This window comes from Lytechinus pictus, chromosome 14 (genome assembly GCF_037042905.1).
Source record: "Lytechinus pictus isolate F3 Inbred chromosome 14, Lp3.0, whole genome shotgun sequence".
NCBI classification, from domain to species: domain Eukaryota; kingdom Metazoa; phylum Echinodermata; class Echinoidea; order Temnopleuroida; family Toxopneustidae; genus Lytechinus; species Lytechinus pictus.
In genome coordinates, this window is record NC_087258.1 from 10,430,458 (window position 1) to 10,448,503 (window position 18,046).

Sequence of the window (18,046 nt, forward strand, 5' to 3'; positions counted from 1 at the left end):
ACTGAAATTGATCAGGTGATCTTCAGTGTGATCACGAGACTGTTCAACGACAAACAAATAAAGCCTTCGCCTTGAAAAGTGACGTATGATTGTTGACACAGTGTTGGACTTTGATATTTGGGTCATTGTTTGTTACAAAAGCGAGAAAATAATCCAGCGATATGACAGACAGAAGTTCAAGATCAGTATCATACGGCGGTGTGGAATCGCATTATACAGCAAGAGACGAGATAAACGAAGGCGAAGCTGGATCGAGAGGCGGCAACAACATGACGGTGAGCGCAGAGATTTCCAACGGGGGCCGGGCCGCTACCACTACAGCTCCTGGTCCGACGAGTGGGACGTCTGGGGACGAGAGTACTCCACTGCTCCGATACGAATTGAACAGGAGTATTTCAAGAAATCCCATCAACAGTGCTCGAAATTTGTCCACCTTATTTGGCTGTTTTATGCCATGTGTGCTCTCTATTTTCAGTGCCATTCTCTTTTTGCGTGTTGGTGAGTTAAACTTTCTTGTTCTTCACTTCTTGTGTTGTGGGTCGTGGACTAACGTTAATTTAGAGAATAAAATTTAAAATGAACGATAAAATAGAGAGTTCTGTGGTAATGTTTGAATAAAATTGTTATTTCCATCACAGAGCTACATTATTGCTTTTGACATTTGTCCTTTGTACCAGGTTTTTCAAACAATCATTCATTTTTTTTTCCGAAACGAAGGCGAAGCTCTGCCTCTGGGCCGGGTCTGGCAAAACGAATCATTAAGAATATTTCAAGCAAAAATAAAGGAGGGATTACATGTAACTTTGTGAACCGATATTTCTATCAGGGATATGCTCCCCTAACAAAAAGTTGTTTGAATAAGAAGAGAAAAAAGCAAAAAGCATAACACTGACTGAGAAATTCATCAAAATCGAATGTAAAATAATAAAGTTATGACATTTTAAAGTTTTGCTTAATTTCACAAAACAGTCATATGCACATTCTGTGTGGTATGCAAATGAGGAGACAGATGACGTTATCTATGTACTCACTATTTCTTTGTATTTTATTTTATGTAATATGAAATCTTTCTCCTCATTGTCGAGTGAAATAACAATTAATTTCTCCCTGAACAAGCTGGTTCTTATTGTCAAAAATATGTAAAAAAAATGAAATATGTATAATTCAAACAATATGAAACAAAAGAAATAGTGAGTGAAGGACATCCACGGACGACTCATGTGCATGTCACTGAATGGTGCGTATAACTGTTATGTGAAATATAAGCAAACCTTTAAAATGTCATAACTTTCTTTAATATTTCACATCCCATTTTGATGAAATTTTCAGTGTTATGCTAGTTTGATTTTTTTCTATTAATTCAAATTTTTCTTGGGTTGACTTGACCTCTAAGCAGAAAAGAAAGAGGAAAAAGGAGACATTTCATCAGAAGAAGAAGATGAAGAAGAATGAGGAGAGAAGGAGGAGGAGCAGAAGAAGGAGGAGGAGAAGGAAAAGAAGAAGGAGAAGAAGAAGAAGAAAAGGAAGAAGAAGAGGGAGGAGGAGAAAGAGAAGTAAAAAGAAGAAAGAAAGACAAAAAGAATTAAAGAAAAATGAAAACACAAAGAAAAATTAGGAGGAGGAGGATGAGTAATGAAGGAGGAGGAGAAGTAGAGAGAGAGAGGGGGGAGGGTACAAATAATACTGCTCAGTATAAAGAAGAATGAAGAAAAGAAAAGAAGGGCAGAAGACTATTATTGTTTGTAAATGCTTTTTCGAGTTCAGGTTATCATTTTACATGACTGTGATCCCCAATTTGTTTTTGGACAATTTATCACAACATTTTAGCCTCCAGTTTGTGTGTCCATGCCCCTGTCAAGGTGAAACATTGAATTGTTATTATGAAGAGCACTTCCTGAATCCTTTATAACGAATTCATGGTCACTGATCCAAGACTTGCATCTTCAGGGACTCAGTTTAAGGGAGTGAGAGCGATCACTCGCTTCCGCTCGCTTTAATCCATTTCAAGAATTTTCAGGTAGAGTGATTTATCGCTCACCTAAGCGAAATTGATTTTTTGTGACATAAAATGATAAATGTAGAAATGAAAAAAAATCTGGAAATCAAGCAACATCATGCACTTTTGTATTGTTTGTACAACACTTTACTTCCATGTCTCTATTCTGACATCACTTAAACCCAAATGTAGAACAAGAGTGTCAGTCAATGAAATTGTTAAAGCCAACTTGAAAACCACATTCTCAGTCAAGGTTTTATAAAAAGCACATAATTCCACATTACATTTCAGCAATCACCCCAAGTTAAAATTAGGTAAATATTGCATATATTCAGGGCACCTAATTTTTTTTCTCCTTTAATTTTTGGTTGTAACTGAGTGTACATTCCTCCATCCATTTTGTATTAAATCAGAAAAAAAAACTCCCTGTGTACATGTTTGTCAAAGAAGAGCATTTTGCATTGCTCCCCTACCACTCCCCTTAAAAGTTTTAGGAGAGCTTTTTATTGCTCCCCTCATGATTATAAAACTGAGTCCCTGCATCTTATCAAATAGCCTTGTGAGCAGTACTGCTCCCTGTATGCATTGGCCATTTCCCCAAGTCACCTGACATTTAGACACAGTACATGAAGCACTGTTTACTCAAAGATCTATGAATCATTTATGATTTATGTTGACATTATTTATGGGGATTTTTTTTTTTTACTTGGTTCTTTTTTTTTTTTGGGGGGGGGACATTATAATACAGTAATTAGACTTTGTATTCAGTGATTACCATCAAAATGATCTTTGATTCTTTGTACAGTTACACAACAACATGTAGTGTGTGTTTGCTTGTCTAACTTATTATTTAATATAGCCTACTGGGTATATCATATGACCCAGTATTATAAAATGACGACAAGATTTGTATGTCATCATTCTTCTTCTTTTCCTTTTTTTTCTCTACTAATCATCTCCTCCTGTTCTTCTTTTTTGTCTTCCCTTGCTGTTTTAGCATGACCTACCCCCTATATCTTTTTTTTCTTTGTTAATGTTATTCATTAAAATTTTGTAATGATTTATGATTTTTCAACATAATGTGACATGGAAGTGGTCCATGTACTCTATTCTTACCAGGGACTCAGTTTTATAATTATGAGGGGAGCAATAAAAAGATCTCCAATATAAAACTTTTAAAAGGGGAGTGGTAGGGGAGCACTGCAAATAGCTCTTCTTTGACATACAAAGTGGGCTTTTTTGTCTGAAATTACAAAATGGATGGAGGAATGTAGCCTACACTAAGTTACAACTAACAACCAAAGGAGGCAAAAAATCAGATGCCCTGATTATATGCAATATTATCTTATTTCAAATGTGTGTTATTGCTTAAATGTAATTGTGTATAAAACCTTGACTGAGAATGAGGTTTTGAAGGTTGGCTCTAAGAGTTTGATCATTGACTGACAATAATCCTAAATGCAGGTTAAGTGATGTTAAATAGAGACATGTACTGTACTGTACATGGAAGTAAAGTGTTGTACAAACATTACAAAAGTGTACTATGATGTTGCTTGATTTCTAGTTTTTCTGCATATCATTTTATGTCACAAAAATCCATATCGCTTTATAGGCGAGCAATAAAAACTGAGTCCCTGTCTTACATTATCAGAGAAATCACAAGTTTTTTTTTTCTGTGTTCTTTGACATTCCTGTGTTATTCATTGAGTGATGAAATATTTGAATTGAACCAAACCAAACTGTTCCATTGGTGTACATGTATTGCACCAGGATAATAAGAAATGTTGACTATTGAAATCGTTTACTTTCTATTTTTTAAAGACTGTTATTGATGTGTTTGTACTAAATTATCCCCTACATACATGTATATGTAATTGTATGCAAATTTGTGTTTTAGAAATTTAAAAATTTCCTAAAAATTGTACTTTACATTGTTTCTTTGTAATATTCTTGTAAGAAAGAAAAGCTGTCCCGAACTTCTTTGGATCCATGTTGAAAACAGGTGTCTACACCAGAATACTGTACTATGTATGTGTCCAAATTTGATAGTGTGTTAGTTTACTATGTGCAGTTTGCGCACATCACTGTCTGATGTTACGGACATGCATGTATTCAGATGTACTGGATCAGACATAATTGTACAGCAAATTTGGAGTCAAGAAACATGTGTTAGCCAGGCTCACTGGTTATTACAATATCAGAAAAAAACTAGAAATAATGTGAATGAAAACAAAACAGTTGCAGTACGCATCTTCCAGCTCTGTCAGTTGGTGAGAAGTCAAGAAATGAATAAAAAAAGTTGCTGGCTTTGTATAATACACTGAGTCATGTTATGGATTTGGACTGTCTTATAATATGCCCATCCCTGTTTTTTTCTCCTGTCTTTTCAGGTTTCGCCATTGGTCATGCTGGCCTGTTAGAGACAATTGGCATGTTCACACTGGGATACTTCATCGTTCTACTGACTGTTCTCTCGCTGTGTGCAATCTCAACAAATGGAGCAGTGGAAGGAGGTGGAGCATACTGTATCCTTGAAATGCAAAATAATGGGAAACTAGGCTTGAATACAATCCCAAGACTCAGTATTACGTGTTTACCAATTTTAATGGAACTTGGCTAAGAAAGGTATGTTTTAATGTTTATACATATACCTGTGTAGAGAGGGTGTAATTGCTCTGTATTTATGAGCATGAAAAAGTACAAAATGCTGCAACAAGTTGTGTTTTATATATATATGTAGCTATTAAAGGTGGAAATGTTCTTTCTCTTTTTAGGGCCCTTTTTGTCTCACCTGCATAGCAGAGTGAGACTATAGGCGCCGCTTTTCCGACGGCGACGGCGGCGTCAACACCAAATCTTAACCTGAGGTTAAGTTTTTGAAATTACAGCATAACTTAGAAAGTATATGGACCTAGTTCATGAAACTTGGTCATAAGGTTAATCAAGTATTACTGAACATCCTGCCTGAGTTTCATGTCACATGACCAAGGTCAAAGGTCATTTAGGGTCAATGAACTTAGACCATGTTGGGGGAATCAACATCAAAATCTTAACCTAAGGTTAAGTTTTTGAAATGTCATCATAACTTAGAAAATATATGGACCTAGTTCATGAAACTTATACATAAGGTTAATCAAGTATCACTGAACATCCTGCATGAGTTTCACGTCACATGACCAAGGTCAAAGGTCATTTAGGGTCAATGAACTTTGGCCGAATTGGGGGTATCTGTTGAATTACCATCATAACTTTGAAAGTTTATGGATCTGATTCATGAAACTTGGACATAATAGTAATCAAGTATTACTGAACATCCTGTGCAAGTTTCAGGTCACATGATCAAGGTCAAAGGTCATTTAGGGTCAATGAACTTTGGCCAAATTGGGGTATTTGTTGAATTACAGCCATAAATTTGAAAGTGTGTTGGTCTAGTTCATAAAACTTGGACATAATAGTAATCAAGTATCACTGAACATCCTGTGCGAGTTTCAGGTCACATGATCAAGGTCAAAGGTCATGTAAGGTCAAAGACCTTTGGCCACGTTGGGGGTATTTGTTGAATTGCCATCATATCTCTATAAGTGTATTGGTCTAGTTCATAAAACGTGGAAATAAGAGTAACCAAGTATCACTGAACATCTTGTGCGAGTTATAGTAGTTTTCAAAATCAGCACTGCTGCTATATTGAATCGCGTGATGCAGGTGAGACGGCCAGAGGCATTCCACTTGTTCATCAATGATATTACTTCAATGAAAATATGTTTATTAATTATTTCAACGTATTTCTTTATTTCTGTCTCGCCTGCATAGTAGAGCGAGACTATAGGCACCGCTTTTCCGATGGCAGCGTCGTCAACATTGAAATCTTAACCAAGGTTAAGTTTTTGAAATGTCATCATAACTTAGAAAGTATATGGACCTACTTCATGAAACTTGGGTTTAAGGGTAATCAAGTATTACTGAACATCTCGCCGTGGTTTCAGGTCACATGATGAAGGTTAAAGGTCATTTAGGGTCAATGAACTTAGACCATGTTGGGGGAATCAATATTGACATCTTCGCATACATTCGTATTTCCGAAGCTTCGTTATTCTGAAGGTTCGGATATTCCGAAGGTTCGTTATTCTGAAGGTTCGTATTTCCGAAGGTTCGTAATTCCAAAGGTTCGTTAGTCCGAAAACGAAATGAGGTTCGTAATTCCTTCGGAACATCGAATCTTATTTCGTTTTCGGATTATCGAACCTTCGGAATAACGAACCTTCGGAATAAAGCCACAAATGTTCGGATTAACAAACCCTTTTACGTTTTCGGATTAACGAACATCGAGGTATAGGCAATTTGCGTGTTTCGGAATTACGAACCTTCGGAATAAAGAACCTTGGAATTACGAAGTGTAACCGAAATCTTAATCAAGGTTAAGTTTTTGAAATGTCGTCATAACTTAGAAAGTATATGGACCTAGTTCATGAAACTTAGACTTAAGATCCTGCCTGAGTTTCTGGTCATGTGACCAAGGTCAAAGGTCACTTAGGGTCAACAAACTTTTATCATGTTGGGATATTTGTGGAATTGTCATAACTTTTAAATTTTATGGATCTAGTTCATGAAACTTTGACATACATGTAAGAGCAATTAAGTATCCCTGAACATCCTGTGCAAGTTTCAGGTCACATTACCAAGGTCAAAGGTCTTTCTATATAGGGTCATTGAACTTTGATAATGTTGGGGGTATTTGTGGAATTGGCATCATAAAGTTTATGGATCTCCACATGTAGTTCATGATACATCTAGACATAAGTATTAATCAAGTATGTTTTGCACACATCTTAGGTCACATGAACATGGTCAAAGGGTCATGTTGGGTCAATGGACATAGTATTTTATTATCAAATGAGTGTTTTCTTTTGTGAATAATTATTCAATAGCTGTTTTCAAAGTCAGTTCTGCGTAATGCAGGTGAGACTGCCAGAGGCATTCCACTTGTTATTTATACATAGGCCATCTTAATGTACAGTAGTTATTAAATTAGAAAACGTAGGATAGGTAGACAAGTTCTGTAAGACAGATTTTAAAATTCTAACAAACATTTGAAATCAATTAATTGGTCCTTTTCACCCTCAAGATATTTCTCTTCTTTTTTTTTAACTTGTGTAACTTCAAGCTGAACCCTACTGTGCTCATTCAACTAGATTTAGCCAAATCCTTAATGATATTTCATTAGTCATGATCAGCCGTGCATTGGGACCAGAACTCGGAGGCAGTATCGGGTTCATATTTTACCTTGCTAACGTCTTCTCCTGTGCTTTCAACGCTAGTGCTTTCACTGAGATTCTAGAAGATAATTTTGGAGCGTCTGGTAAGTTGTGCTACGTAAAATAACGCAGGAATATGTAACATAAGTTCACTCTAAATGAAATTGGCATAATAGGTTTTAAAGCCCCAGTCAGATAAGCACGGACATTTCTACACAGCAATGTCAGCATGATCCAGGGAGATAGGGGATGGTTTTGCCCCAGATTGAGCATTGATGACTGAACACACTGGCCCGTATTCTGAAGTCGGGTTTAACTTAGACCATGGTCTAACTCTGTGCTAAAATTATGGGAAGCCAAAAGTGTCAACATTTTTATTAAGTTGTATGTTTCTTATGTTTACTTTGCTCTTTGCTGATTCATCGATGTTGAAGAAAATCATCTATTTATACTTCCTAGACAATTATGAATGATTTGAGAGCCTAATGAGCTGAAATATGATATCTCTACTGTTAGTGATTTATGTAACAATTGGCTATTCATACTTAAACCACAACTTTAAACCTGAGTTTAAGTTAAAATGTGGGCCAAAGCATCTAAAAAGCATGTGCACACGGATCTACACGGACCATGCTGTCAGAGAACAGCATGTACATGTACATGGATCTCTCCCCGGCCCACCCAGATCAGATCCGCGGTGGTCCGGCATCTATATCTGACTGGGGCTTAAAGGAGAATGAAACCCTTGAAACCAGCTGAACCCATATCAAAGAGAATTATCAAAGAAACATATTGTTGAAAGTTTGAGGAAGATTGAATAAATAATAAGAAAGTTATGAGCATTTGAATATTGAGATCACTAATGCCATGTAGATCCTCCAATTGGCAATGCGACCAAGATCTGTGATGCCACACACGTACAACTCCCTCATTACTTTAGTGCTTATTTCACTTATATTCTCACTTTTATAGAGTCTATCACAAGGTGAGGTGTTCTCTTTATGAGAGGACAAGTACAGAGGTTTCACAACATTATATCCTTGATGAATCGTTTGTCATATGATTAGAATGAGCAAAAAGAGATGTTTTGGGGTATATTTTCAATGTCCAAAAGGGGAGAGTTGTTCATCTGTGACATCATATATCTTGGTCGCATTGCCAATGGGAGGATCTCCATAGCATTAGTGATCTCGACATTCAAATGCTCATAACTCTTCTATTGCTAGTCCTATTTTATTCAAACTTTTGTTGATCTTATTCTTTGATTTTTCTGCTTTCACAAAAGTGAACTTGCTCCAAGAGTTTCATTCTCCTTTAAGCAAACCATGTAGAGTGCATGCACTGACCATAGAGCTATAGCTCTATGCACTGACTATCTCCTGTTGGGGTGGCACAATCGCACAGTGATATTTTCATAGGGGGCAAGACATTTTTTCTATTCTGGCCACGCATAGCAAAAGACTGCAAACCCCCCCCCCCCCCAAGTCAGAAATGATTTTTCAGCTAAATATCCCCACCGAAAGAGGGTAATCTCTACTTTAAAATGATATATATTATAACTCACTACTATTGTATAGGTCCCTACCCCTCATTACAAAGGGGGGGAATTGACAACCAGAGAACTTTACTTTCGAGAAAAGAGGGATTAGTCTATTGAAGTACACTTACCCTCACTCTATTGTACAAATTGAAAAAAAGAAAGAGGATTAAAATTCATTCAAAATCATCCAAGAGGTAAATTGCCACCTCGTCCACTCACCACATGGTCTTCATTAAGTCTAATGCCATTCCGTCCGTCAACATTTTGTCTAACAACCATTTGGTCCTATCATCGCTTTGTTTAATCACCAGTTTGTCTATTACCATTTTGTCTAATAAACAGTTGGTCTAATACCCATTTTCTTTTCCTTCATTTTGCACAATTAACACTTTAGTTTAATTAGACCAAATGGTATATGGACTAAATGGCTATTGGACAAACTGGTTATTAGACGGAATGGCATAAACCTGAATGAAAGAAGACCATATGGCGAGTGGACGAACTGATGGTAGACCAAATTCACCAAAAGATAGTAGACGAGTTGGCAATTGGACGAAGTGGCATTAGATCAATTGGAAATAAACCATCCAAGAAGGGTCATCAAATGAGCTCAAGATTTACCACACTAATTTATAGGTACATTCTGTTCATGATTACAGAGAAGTGAATCTTGTCCAAGTTTTATTTCATTACGAGTTAAATATACTTCCATCATTTTCAGGAAGAACAAATAGCAAATATTAAAAGAGAAAGAATGTGGGTCTTATGGAAACTTTCGAAACAACCATTTTGGTGTGTGTGGTACATCAAATTTTGATTATACTACCATATAGAAAAAAGTATACTCGCTTGTGAGAAATTCTAAAAACTGAACTTTGACCATTCTGATGAAAACAACTTTTAATGTCCTCCTACTAAAAATGCAAAGTGTGTATTTTTGTGCCTGGTTACAAATTGAATAATTGAAAAAAAAAAAACGAATTTCCCCAAATCACTCTTTTGACATTTGAAAAGTGATAACTTGACATGTAAATGAGGCTCAATTATTAAATGCCGCGATCGTCCCAAAAGAATTTCCAATTACAACCAAAAACATAAATTAAAAGAAATCAAAATTTTGCTTTGGATACATGTAGGTCTGCTCTCATACCAGGTGGTTGCACCTTCAAATCATGAAGCAGGTTTGAATAATTGTTTTCTTTCCTTTTCAGACATTTGGGATTTCCATTTTCAGATTTGCTAAACAGGAAGCCTCCCCCCCCCCCCAATTCACAGCATGTACGTGAATTGTACAGCTGTTCACTGTGGCAATGACCAGAAATCAATTAGGGATAGCCAAAGGTTTATTGTATAGATGTATCGATCATTTGTTGTTCTTCTTCTTCCTTTGAGTACCGTCCTCTTTGTAGATTGTAGTCCAACTGGAGAGATTAATAGTTAATTCCATTGTTTGAATATTTTGAAGCAAGAAGCCTTGCTGTTATGCTTGCATTAACACAAAGGGCTTTACAGTATATTCCTTTAGTCTTCATGCAGCTGGTCTCGTTCTCAAATAGTCTAATACCATAGGCTTATAAATTTGTTTGGTGTTATATCAATTTTGTCTTATTGCTGTATGGTCTATCTACATTGTACACTTGGTTTTTAAGTATCAAGGCCCAGTCCCAGAGCACTTACGGATGGAAAGAGGAATTAAAATGTAAAATAACCTTGCCATCCGTTGGAAAACACTAAATGCATTGGTTGTGTACTCATTGCTTTCCTAGGCTCTATCCATCGAGCATCTGTTCACTGATTTTCGTCCAATTTTGTCCATTTCTGGAGCAGATGAAAACGAATGGGGATACCCCCAAAATTGTTCTTGTCCGATCGTCCCTTATGCATACATTTTGTGTCCATCAGCCACTGGGACATGGCCTTTGTAGTGTAATGCTCTTTTCCACTTCATCTACTGATTATTATAGATTATATTTTGCACTGTGTTGAATGAAAATTTGATGCATAAAGCAGTTCATCCAAATGATATAGACTACATAAAGTGGTATTACACCAAGTGAAAACTAGATGAAAATTGTTTTGGCCAAACTGAAAATTAAACCGTATGATTAGCAGGCTAAAGGCCAATTAGACAAAATTGGCTGTACACGAACTAGGATTAGATCATGTGGGATGAGACCAAAGGGGAAGTATATGAAGACCTCATTACAATTTACACCACACAAAAATAACAAAAATCCAAAAAATTCACAACTATCATTTTTATGTGTGTCCAGGGTCTCTTGTTCGTAATGGCATTCCAACTGGGGGACCAAACAAGCGCTGGTGGACCTTTCTTTACAGTTCCTCAGTCTTAATGTTCTGTTTTCTGGTGTGTCTCATCGGAGCAAAGATGTTCGCCCGGACCACGGGTATCATCTTCCTTACCGTCCTGGCTGCCATCGTCACCGTCATAGTCAACGCTTTTATCCGGGAACCGTTTGAAGTTCATTTGCCTACAGACAATCCGCTGATTGCGGAGAATGCAACGGCCAACTATACGGGGCTCAGCCTTCAAACTCTAGAGGATAATCTGTTTGGTAAGATGGGGTATTTTACACTTGAGTATTAAAGGGCTATGCCAGCCTGAAAAATCCTATGAGGCTGTGAGCTGAACAAGTGAACCACTAAAAATAATACGTGAAGTTGAAGAAACAGTTGTCCTATATTCAGTGAGCAAGCTGATGAAGTCTTATCCTGAAATTGGCGAAATCCCAATGATGTCACCAAATTAGTTTAATAAATGGTCTTAAATATGAAATATAATGTCAATCATGTTTTAAATTCGAGGAGCAGAAACAATTTGTAATTTCAAATAATAAAATACAAGGGGAGGTGGGGAGATGGTCACCTATTGGATATCCATATTCACAGATAGAATCCAATACCGGTACATCAAAAATGCCATAACTTCATTGTTTATTTTTGCTTACTTTATAGCTAAGTACTCTAATTTTATAATAAGACTCGAGTATCCCTTGAACTAATCTATATGTATTCAAAATAGTATTTGTGTATACAGGGAAGTTTTAGTTCTGATAGTTCTCATCCTCTTCTTCTTTTGATGTTTTTTTTTTCAATTCTTCCTTCTTCTTTTCTTTTATCTACTTCTTCATTACATCTTGATAATACTTATATTATAATACTAATATTATTATTGATAATAATATTATTTTTCTTCTTATTTCTTCCTCTTCCCCCTCCTGTAATTCTTCACAAACATGTGTTGATTCCAACCATCTGGATATACATGTACCCATGTTTCATGAATACAATAGAGTATACATTTGTATTCATATATTATTTTTCATGTCCATGCATGTTGGATTTTATTTTAAACAAATTTTGTACTTTCCATTTTTTGAAAAAGATAATTATACAAAGGATTACACCACACTTGAGCCTCAGACTTTCTTGACTGTGTTTGCTATCGTCTTCAATGGCATCACGGGAATTATGGCCGGGGCTAATATGTCAGGTAAGCAAATTATTTCTTAAATTGTTTATTGATGTATTCATACATTGAACCTCTATGTGAATTTGTTCATATTATTTGTTCAATTATCTATTGTGTGGAAGGGCAGAACCAGGATATACCAGAAAAGGGAGGTCACGTTTTAAAAGAAAATCGACAACCCCCCCAAGAAAAAAAAGAGATGGTTATCTCCACACAGTGAGCAATTTCCCTGTAATTTGTTCTTCCAATGTCCTGCCCCCCCCCCCCCCCACCCCAGATCCACATCTTTGGAGCGTTTCATGAAAGGACTTGTCGGACGTTTTCTCCGACATGTCCTGTCTTATCCGACAGTTGCCATAGTAACAGTGCTTCTGAGCCAATCAAAAGCAAGGAAAGTTGTCAGATCTGACAAGTTGTCAAGACTAGAGCACATTCCTTCATAAGATCAGAAGTGAATCATTTATATGTATATCGAGAACCTGGAATTATGGTTCATTATGTCACATGAACTCTCACATGTTTATTTTAATTTCAGTTTCTTTGCTGACAGTATACATAATTATATCCTGTCTTAATGTTATTTGTCACGTTTTAGTTTCACTCTTGTTTGATTGATTTTAACATACATGTCGTGAAGTAATTTGTCACATTTTTAGTTTCACTCTTGATTGATTGATTGATTTTAATATTACATGTCTTGAAGTCATTTGTCATGTTTTAATTTCACTCTTGGCTGATTGATTTTAATATTACATTTTACATTCTGAACCGGAAAAAGAACAAATTACAAAAATAATACTTAGAAAGATGCAATATTGGGGTTGGGTAGAGTTCTTTTTTAAGTATGTCTGTTTTCTGTGCATTTTCTTTCATTTTTTTTTTTTTTTTGGGGGGGGGGAGATTTTATTGTACTACCCCCAGTATTAAAGACTACCAGTATAATAATAGTAACAAAATTGGGTATTTGTATAGTGCACAGTATGCATCATGTTTATGCTCAAAAGTACCCATTTACCTCACCTGGGTTGAGTGCAGCACATTGTGGATCGATTTATTGCTGAAGGAAACTACCCCATGGCTGGGATTCAAACCCTTAACCCTCTGTTTCAAAGTCCGGATACTTATCCACTGAGCCACCATAATATGCTGAAAGGGACAAAAACGTTGGAGAAGACTTCACAAAGCCGAGTGTTTACCTCCATGGTTATACATATGGGCATCCCTTCTACATTGCCAATACATGTACATTTATAGCTAGTCCCATGGCTCTACCCTTACATTTTGTAATCTGGGAAAATTAAAGGTACATGTACATTGCAGCCAATGGAGTCAATGGACTGTCTAATTCATTGCGGGATTTGAAATAAATCCTTTCCAAGGCTTATGAGGATGTATTGTTGCAAAGAATTCATAATCCATGAGTGGTCTGACATGGATCAGTATTATATCCTGTATAAAGCCTTTCTACATGTATGTAGTTAGGCAATACATGTATTGATTATGTCAATTATTGAATTGCAGTATGAAAAACTTTTTTATTATTATCATAATCATTATTAGTAGTAGCTAGTAGTATTATTATTACTATTATTATTATTATCCTCATCATCCTCATCACCATCAACATCTTTATTATTATTATTATTTATTTATTATTTTTTTTATTATTATTATTTTTTTATTTTAATTATTATCATTATTATTATCATTATTATTATTACTATTAGTAGTAGTAATATCATCATTATCATTATTAGAATTATCATCATCATCATCACCATCCTCATTATTATTGATCTGATTCTTGCTTTATTCAGGTGAACTCCGCAACCCGGGACGAGCGATCCCCTTAGGAACCTTGGGAGGGTGTGCCTTTACAGCAATCATTTACATCATTGTATTTCTTCTTGTCGCTGCAACCTGTACCAGGTGAGTGGATGAATGTTCTCCTTTATATAGCTATAAGAAGTGAAACCGAATTAATTTATCTACTGTTAAAGGAATAGGAAACCCAAAATCTAACACCACATAATATGATTGATAAATATGGGACAATCCAAATGAATCCACTTCGATCCCAATCCGAATTTCCCAGTATGGAGTACCACCTCATCAAAGTTGGGTTTGTTCAGGATCGAAGTCTCCGGATGTTGCCATTTTCGCGGGGTTAGTTAAAAATTGTGACGTCACAGACAAACTACATATCTAGAGTAGATATCTACGTTTTTATTGTTCCGAATGTACAGTATTTGATATCACATTATAGTTTTAAAATATGATTTGATGAATTTTAATGATTAATTTTACACCCATATCTACATTTTCCTAATTGGCAAATTAAAAATAATTTGCCAATTTTGAAATTATAGATATGGGTGTAATATTTATTACTAACCCCACAAAAATGTCAGTCTTCATCCAGAGACTTTGAAACCTGAAGAAGCCCAATTTTAAAGAGGTGTTGGTACTCCATACTGTGAAATCGGTAAAGGAAAATAGTGGATTTATTTTGATTATCCTATATTTCTCAATGATATTATGTGGTATTACATGTAGATTTTGGATTTCATTTTCCTTTGAATACCTCTTTTTAGCCATTGTTTTTATCCAACATGCATGTGTAAAAATTATTAATGAATGGTGGAGTTGTACAAACAGGTGCTCAGGGGGGCGTTTCATGAAAGGACTTGTCGGACGTTTTATCCGACAAATCCCATTTTATCCGACAATTGCCATAGTAACAGTGCTTCTTAGCCAATCAACATCAAGGAAAGTTGTCAGATCTGACAACATGTCGGACAAAAATGTTGATGAAACACTCCCCAGGACTTCAAGAAGAAAGTCACGAAATGTTGCACTGCAAAATCTGTTCGGAATGGTCTTAATGCTTGAAGCCATAAGGACACTCTCCCCCCCCCCCTGCCCTATTCATTATACATTCTCGAGAGATACCGAGTAAATAAAACTATTTACAAATAGTTGTATTGGTTTATAATTCACATAGTTGTCTGTGGGTGTTCTTGAATTGAAACTGAAAGCACATTATAACTGCCAGTGTATAGTCTACAGCTCACAGACCTTTGGTTTTTGCCTAGCATAATGCAGAGTCTGAAATATTGAAACTAGATTTTCTTAATATGTACCATGGGTGCTTCTTCCAACATGACTTATTTGCACACATACAAGGGTTTGGAATCTAGTCTCCACCCCAGACATATTTTTTAATATATGTTAAAGTGTCAAATTTGAGTCTGTGCTTGCAGACTAGCCGGCTTTGCAGGAGCTCTTAAGGTACTTTATATTTTTAATAATTTCTGCTGTATCCGTATTATTGCTTCCTTTTACGTATAAATGTGGTAATTTGTCTTTGTCATGCTAATGGGTGAACCAAGTGCAGAAACCACCTTGTCGGTTGTAAGTGATTTCTTTTTGTTGGTAATTGTTTTGTCATGTAGAGATATATATATTAATAGCTTCATGATCTACGCTGTTATTCTGTGCTACCATAAACATTGTCTTCAATATATTGTAAATTTATGCACTGGTTTTTACATGAAGTAAATTGGTGATACTAGTATCATTGTTACCTTTTAACACCATATGAGCTAATATTGATATGCCCTTCCAAAGGTCTTTGTATCATAATATCAGGAAGGAAATGATGTTTAGGAGGATCAAGCAAATATTCTACACACTGTATGTTTTAAAATGTTCTTTTATAGTGGTAAAGGGGAGAGGAGTTGCTAAATTAACATAGAAGTTGGCATCAGCAAAAATGCACCAGGGATTCTTTTATTGTGACATACATGTACATGTATCTCTTTTGTAATATTAACACTTTGACGCTGATACATGGAGCGATCCATTGTGTGTTTAGTTGTTATTTCCTGAAGATGTTGTGGTGATCGTCTGATCTGGGAGACATTTCTTGTTTCAAAATATTGCATTACATTTCCTTGTTTCTAGCAATGAAAATTGAGATTGATTTTGAAAAAAAAAGAATGAATAAATGATTTTTTTAAATAAAATTAAATTATGTTCAATGACTAAATTTCTATTCTTTTTTTCTCAGGGATCTGTTGATAAATGATTACAATTTCCTGCAGCATGTCAACGTAGTCGGTCCCCTGATTGCTGTAGGGGTCATCGCAGCGACCCTCTCGACCTCTCTCAGTACTCTGATTGGTGGATCAAGAGTCCTTGTTGCTCTGGCTAAGGATAGGGTTTTTGGTAAGTAAAAACATTTCTTCTTGTGTAAAAGGGCCTTATATTAGGAGCATTCATTGGGTAAATTCAGGATTTTAGCTGATTTAACTCTTTACCTCTCTTAGTACTCTGATCAAGGTGGATCTGTTGCTCTAGCTAAGGATAGGGTTTTTGGTAAGTAAAAACATTTCTTATATTGTAAAAGGGCCTTATATTAGGAGCATTCATTGGGTAATACAGGTTGCTAGCTGATTTCTCTTTACCTCTCTCAGTACTCTGATTGGTGGATCAAGAGTCCTTGTTGCTCTGGCTAAGGATAGGGTTTTTGGTAAGTGAAAACATTTCTTCTAGTGTAAAAGGGCCTGATATTAGGAGCATTCATTGGGTAATACAGGAGTTTAGCTGATTTAACTGTTTACCTCTCTTCTCTGATCGGTGGATCTGTTGCTCTAGCTAAGGATATGGTTTTTGGTAAGTAAAAACATTTCTTATAGTGTAAAAGGACCTGATATGAGGAGCATTCATTGGGTAATACAGGTTGCTAGCTGATTTAATTTTTCACCTCTCTTAGTACTCTGATCGGTGGATCAAGAGTCCTTGTTGCTCTGGCTAAGGATAGGGTTTTTGGTAAGTGAGAACAAAATTCTTCCAGTGTAGAAAACTAATCTTCGAGTGTGAAAGAGCATTCCCATTTGGGAATAAAAGATGCCAGCTGATTTAGGGTGTTTGGTAAGCATTGAAGTATTCAGATAACTTCTTCTAGTGTAAAAGTTCCTGGTAATCTGCACTCATTAGGGTATAAGGTATGTGATCTTCTTCAGCTTATAAGGATATGGCTTTGGTATGTAAAAAGATCATTCGTCTAGATATATTGAGGAATGTTGTATAGGATGCTAGCTGACTTAGCTAAAGATGGTGTTTTTTGGAAAGCAAAAAGATAATTTCTTCTAGTGTAAAAGAGACTACTCATCGGGAAATAAAGAATGCTTGCTGATCTTGCTAAGGATAGGTTTTTTGGTTTAAATGATAGTTTCTTGTAGTGTAAAAGGGCCTACCCATCGGGAAATAATGCTAGCTGATCTCACAAAGGATTATGTGATTGGGAAGTAACAAAATGTGATCTCTTACTCAGTAAAAGGGACTACTCATAGGCAAATAGAAGATGCTGGTTGCTCCAGCTAGGGAGAGGGTTTTTGGTAAAAAAATTATTTCTTATGGCGTAAAACACTCCACTTCTCAGTCAATCAATATCATGGAAATTTGTCAGATCTGACAACATGTCAGATGAAGAAATTGATAAAACACTCCAATGATGTTTTGCCAACTTTTGGAACCTTCCTCCATGAAATTGATATTCACTTTGCCTTTCTACTGCAGGATCTGTGACCAACCCGATAGCTAGAGGAGTTACTAAGGATGGCAATCCAATAGCAGCTCTCATTGTGTGTTGGTTTATGGTACAGGTGAGTATATCTTCACAGTGGGGTTGACATCCTGGAGAGAGTGCAGGATATACAGCAGTACTGCAAACTTGGAATAGGCTGAAAAGCACTACTGTT

At 36.0% G+C, this 18,046-nt stretch overlaps 1 protein-coding gene across 1 annotated transcript in view; it reads left to right on the top strand.

The window, feature by feature from the left end:
- Positions 1 to 18,046, top strand: part of LOC129276663 (solute carrier family 12 member 9-like) — a 25,451-nt gene continuing 7,405 nt past the window's right edge. Inside the window, exons 1-8 of the mRNA XM_054913055.2 lie at positions 1 to 498; positions 4,387 to 4,521; positions 7,218 to 7,352; positions 11,062 to 11,364; positions 12,195 to 12,302; positions 14,099 to 14,210; positions 16,354 to 16,511; positions 17,865 to 17,950. Coding sequence (XP_054769030.2) covers positions 162 to 498; positions 4,387 to 4,521; positions 7,218 to 7,352; positions 11,062 to 11,364; positions 12,195 to 12,302; positions 14,099 to 14,210; positions 16,354 to 16,511; positions 17,865 to 17,950 — 1,374 coding nt within the window. The 5' untranslated portion in view covers positions 1 to 161. The remainder of the gene's footprint in view (positions 499 to 4,386; positions 4,522 to 7,217; positions 7,353 to 11,061; positions 11,365 to 12,194; positions 12,303 to 14,098; positions 14,211 to 16,353; positions 16,512 to 17,864; positions 17,951 to 18,046) is intronic.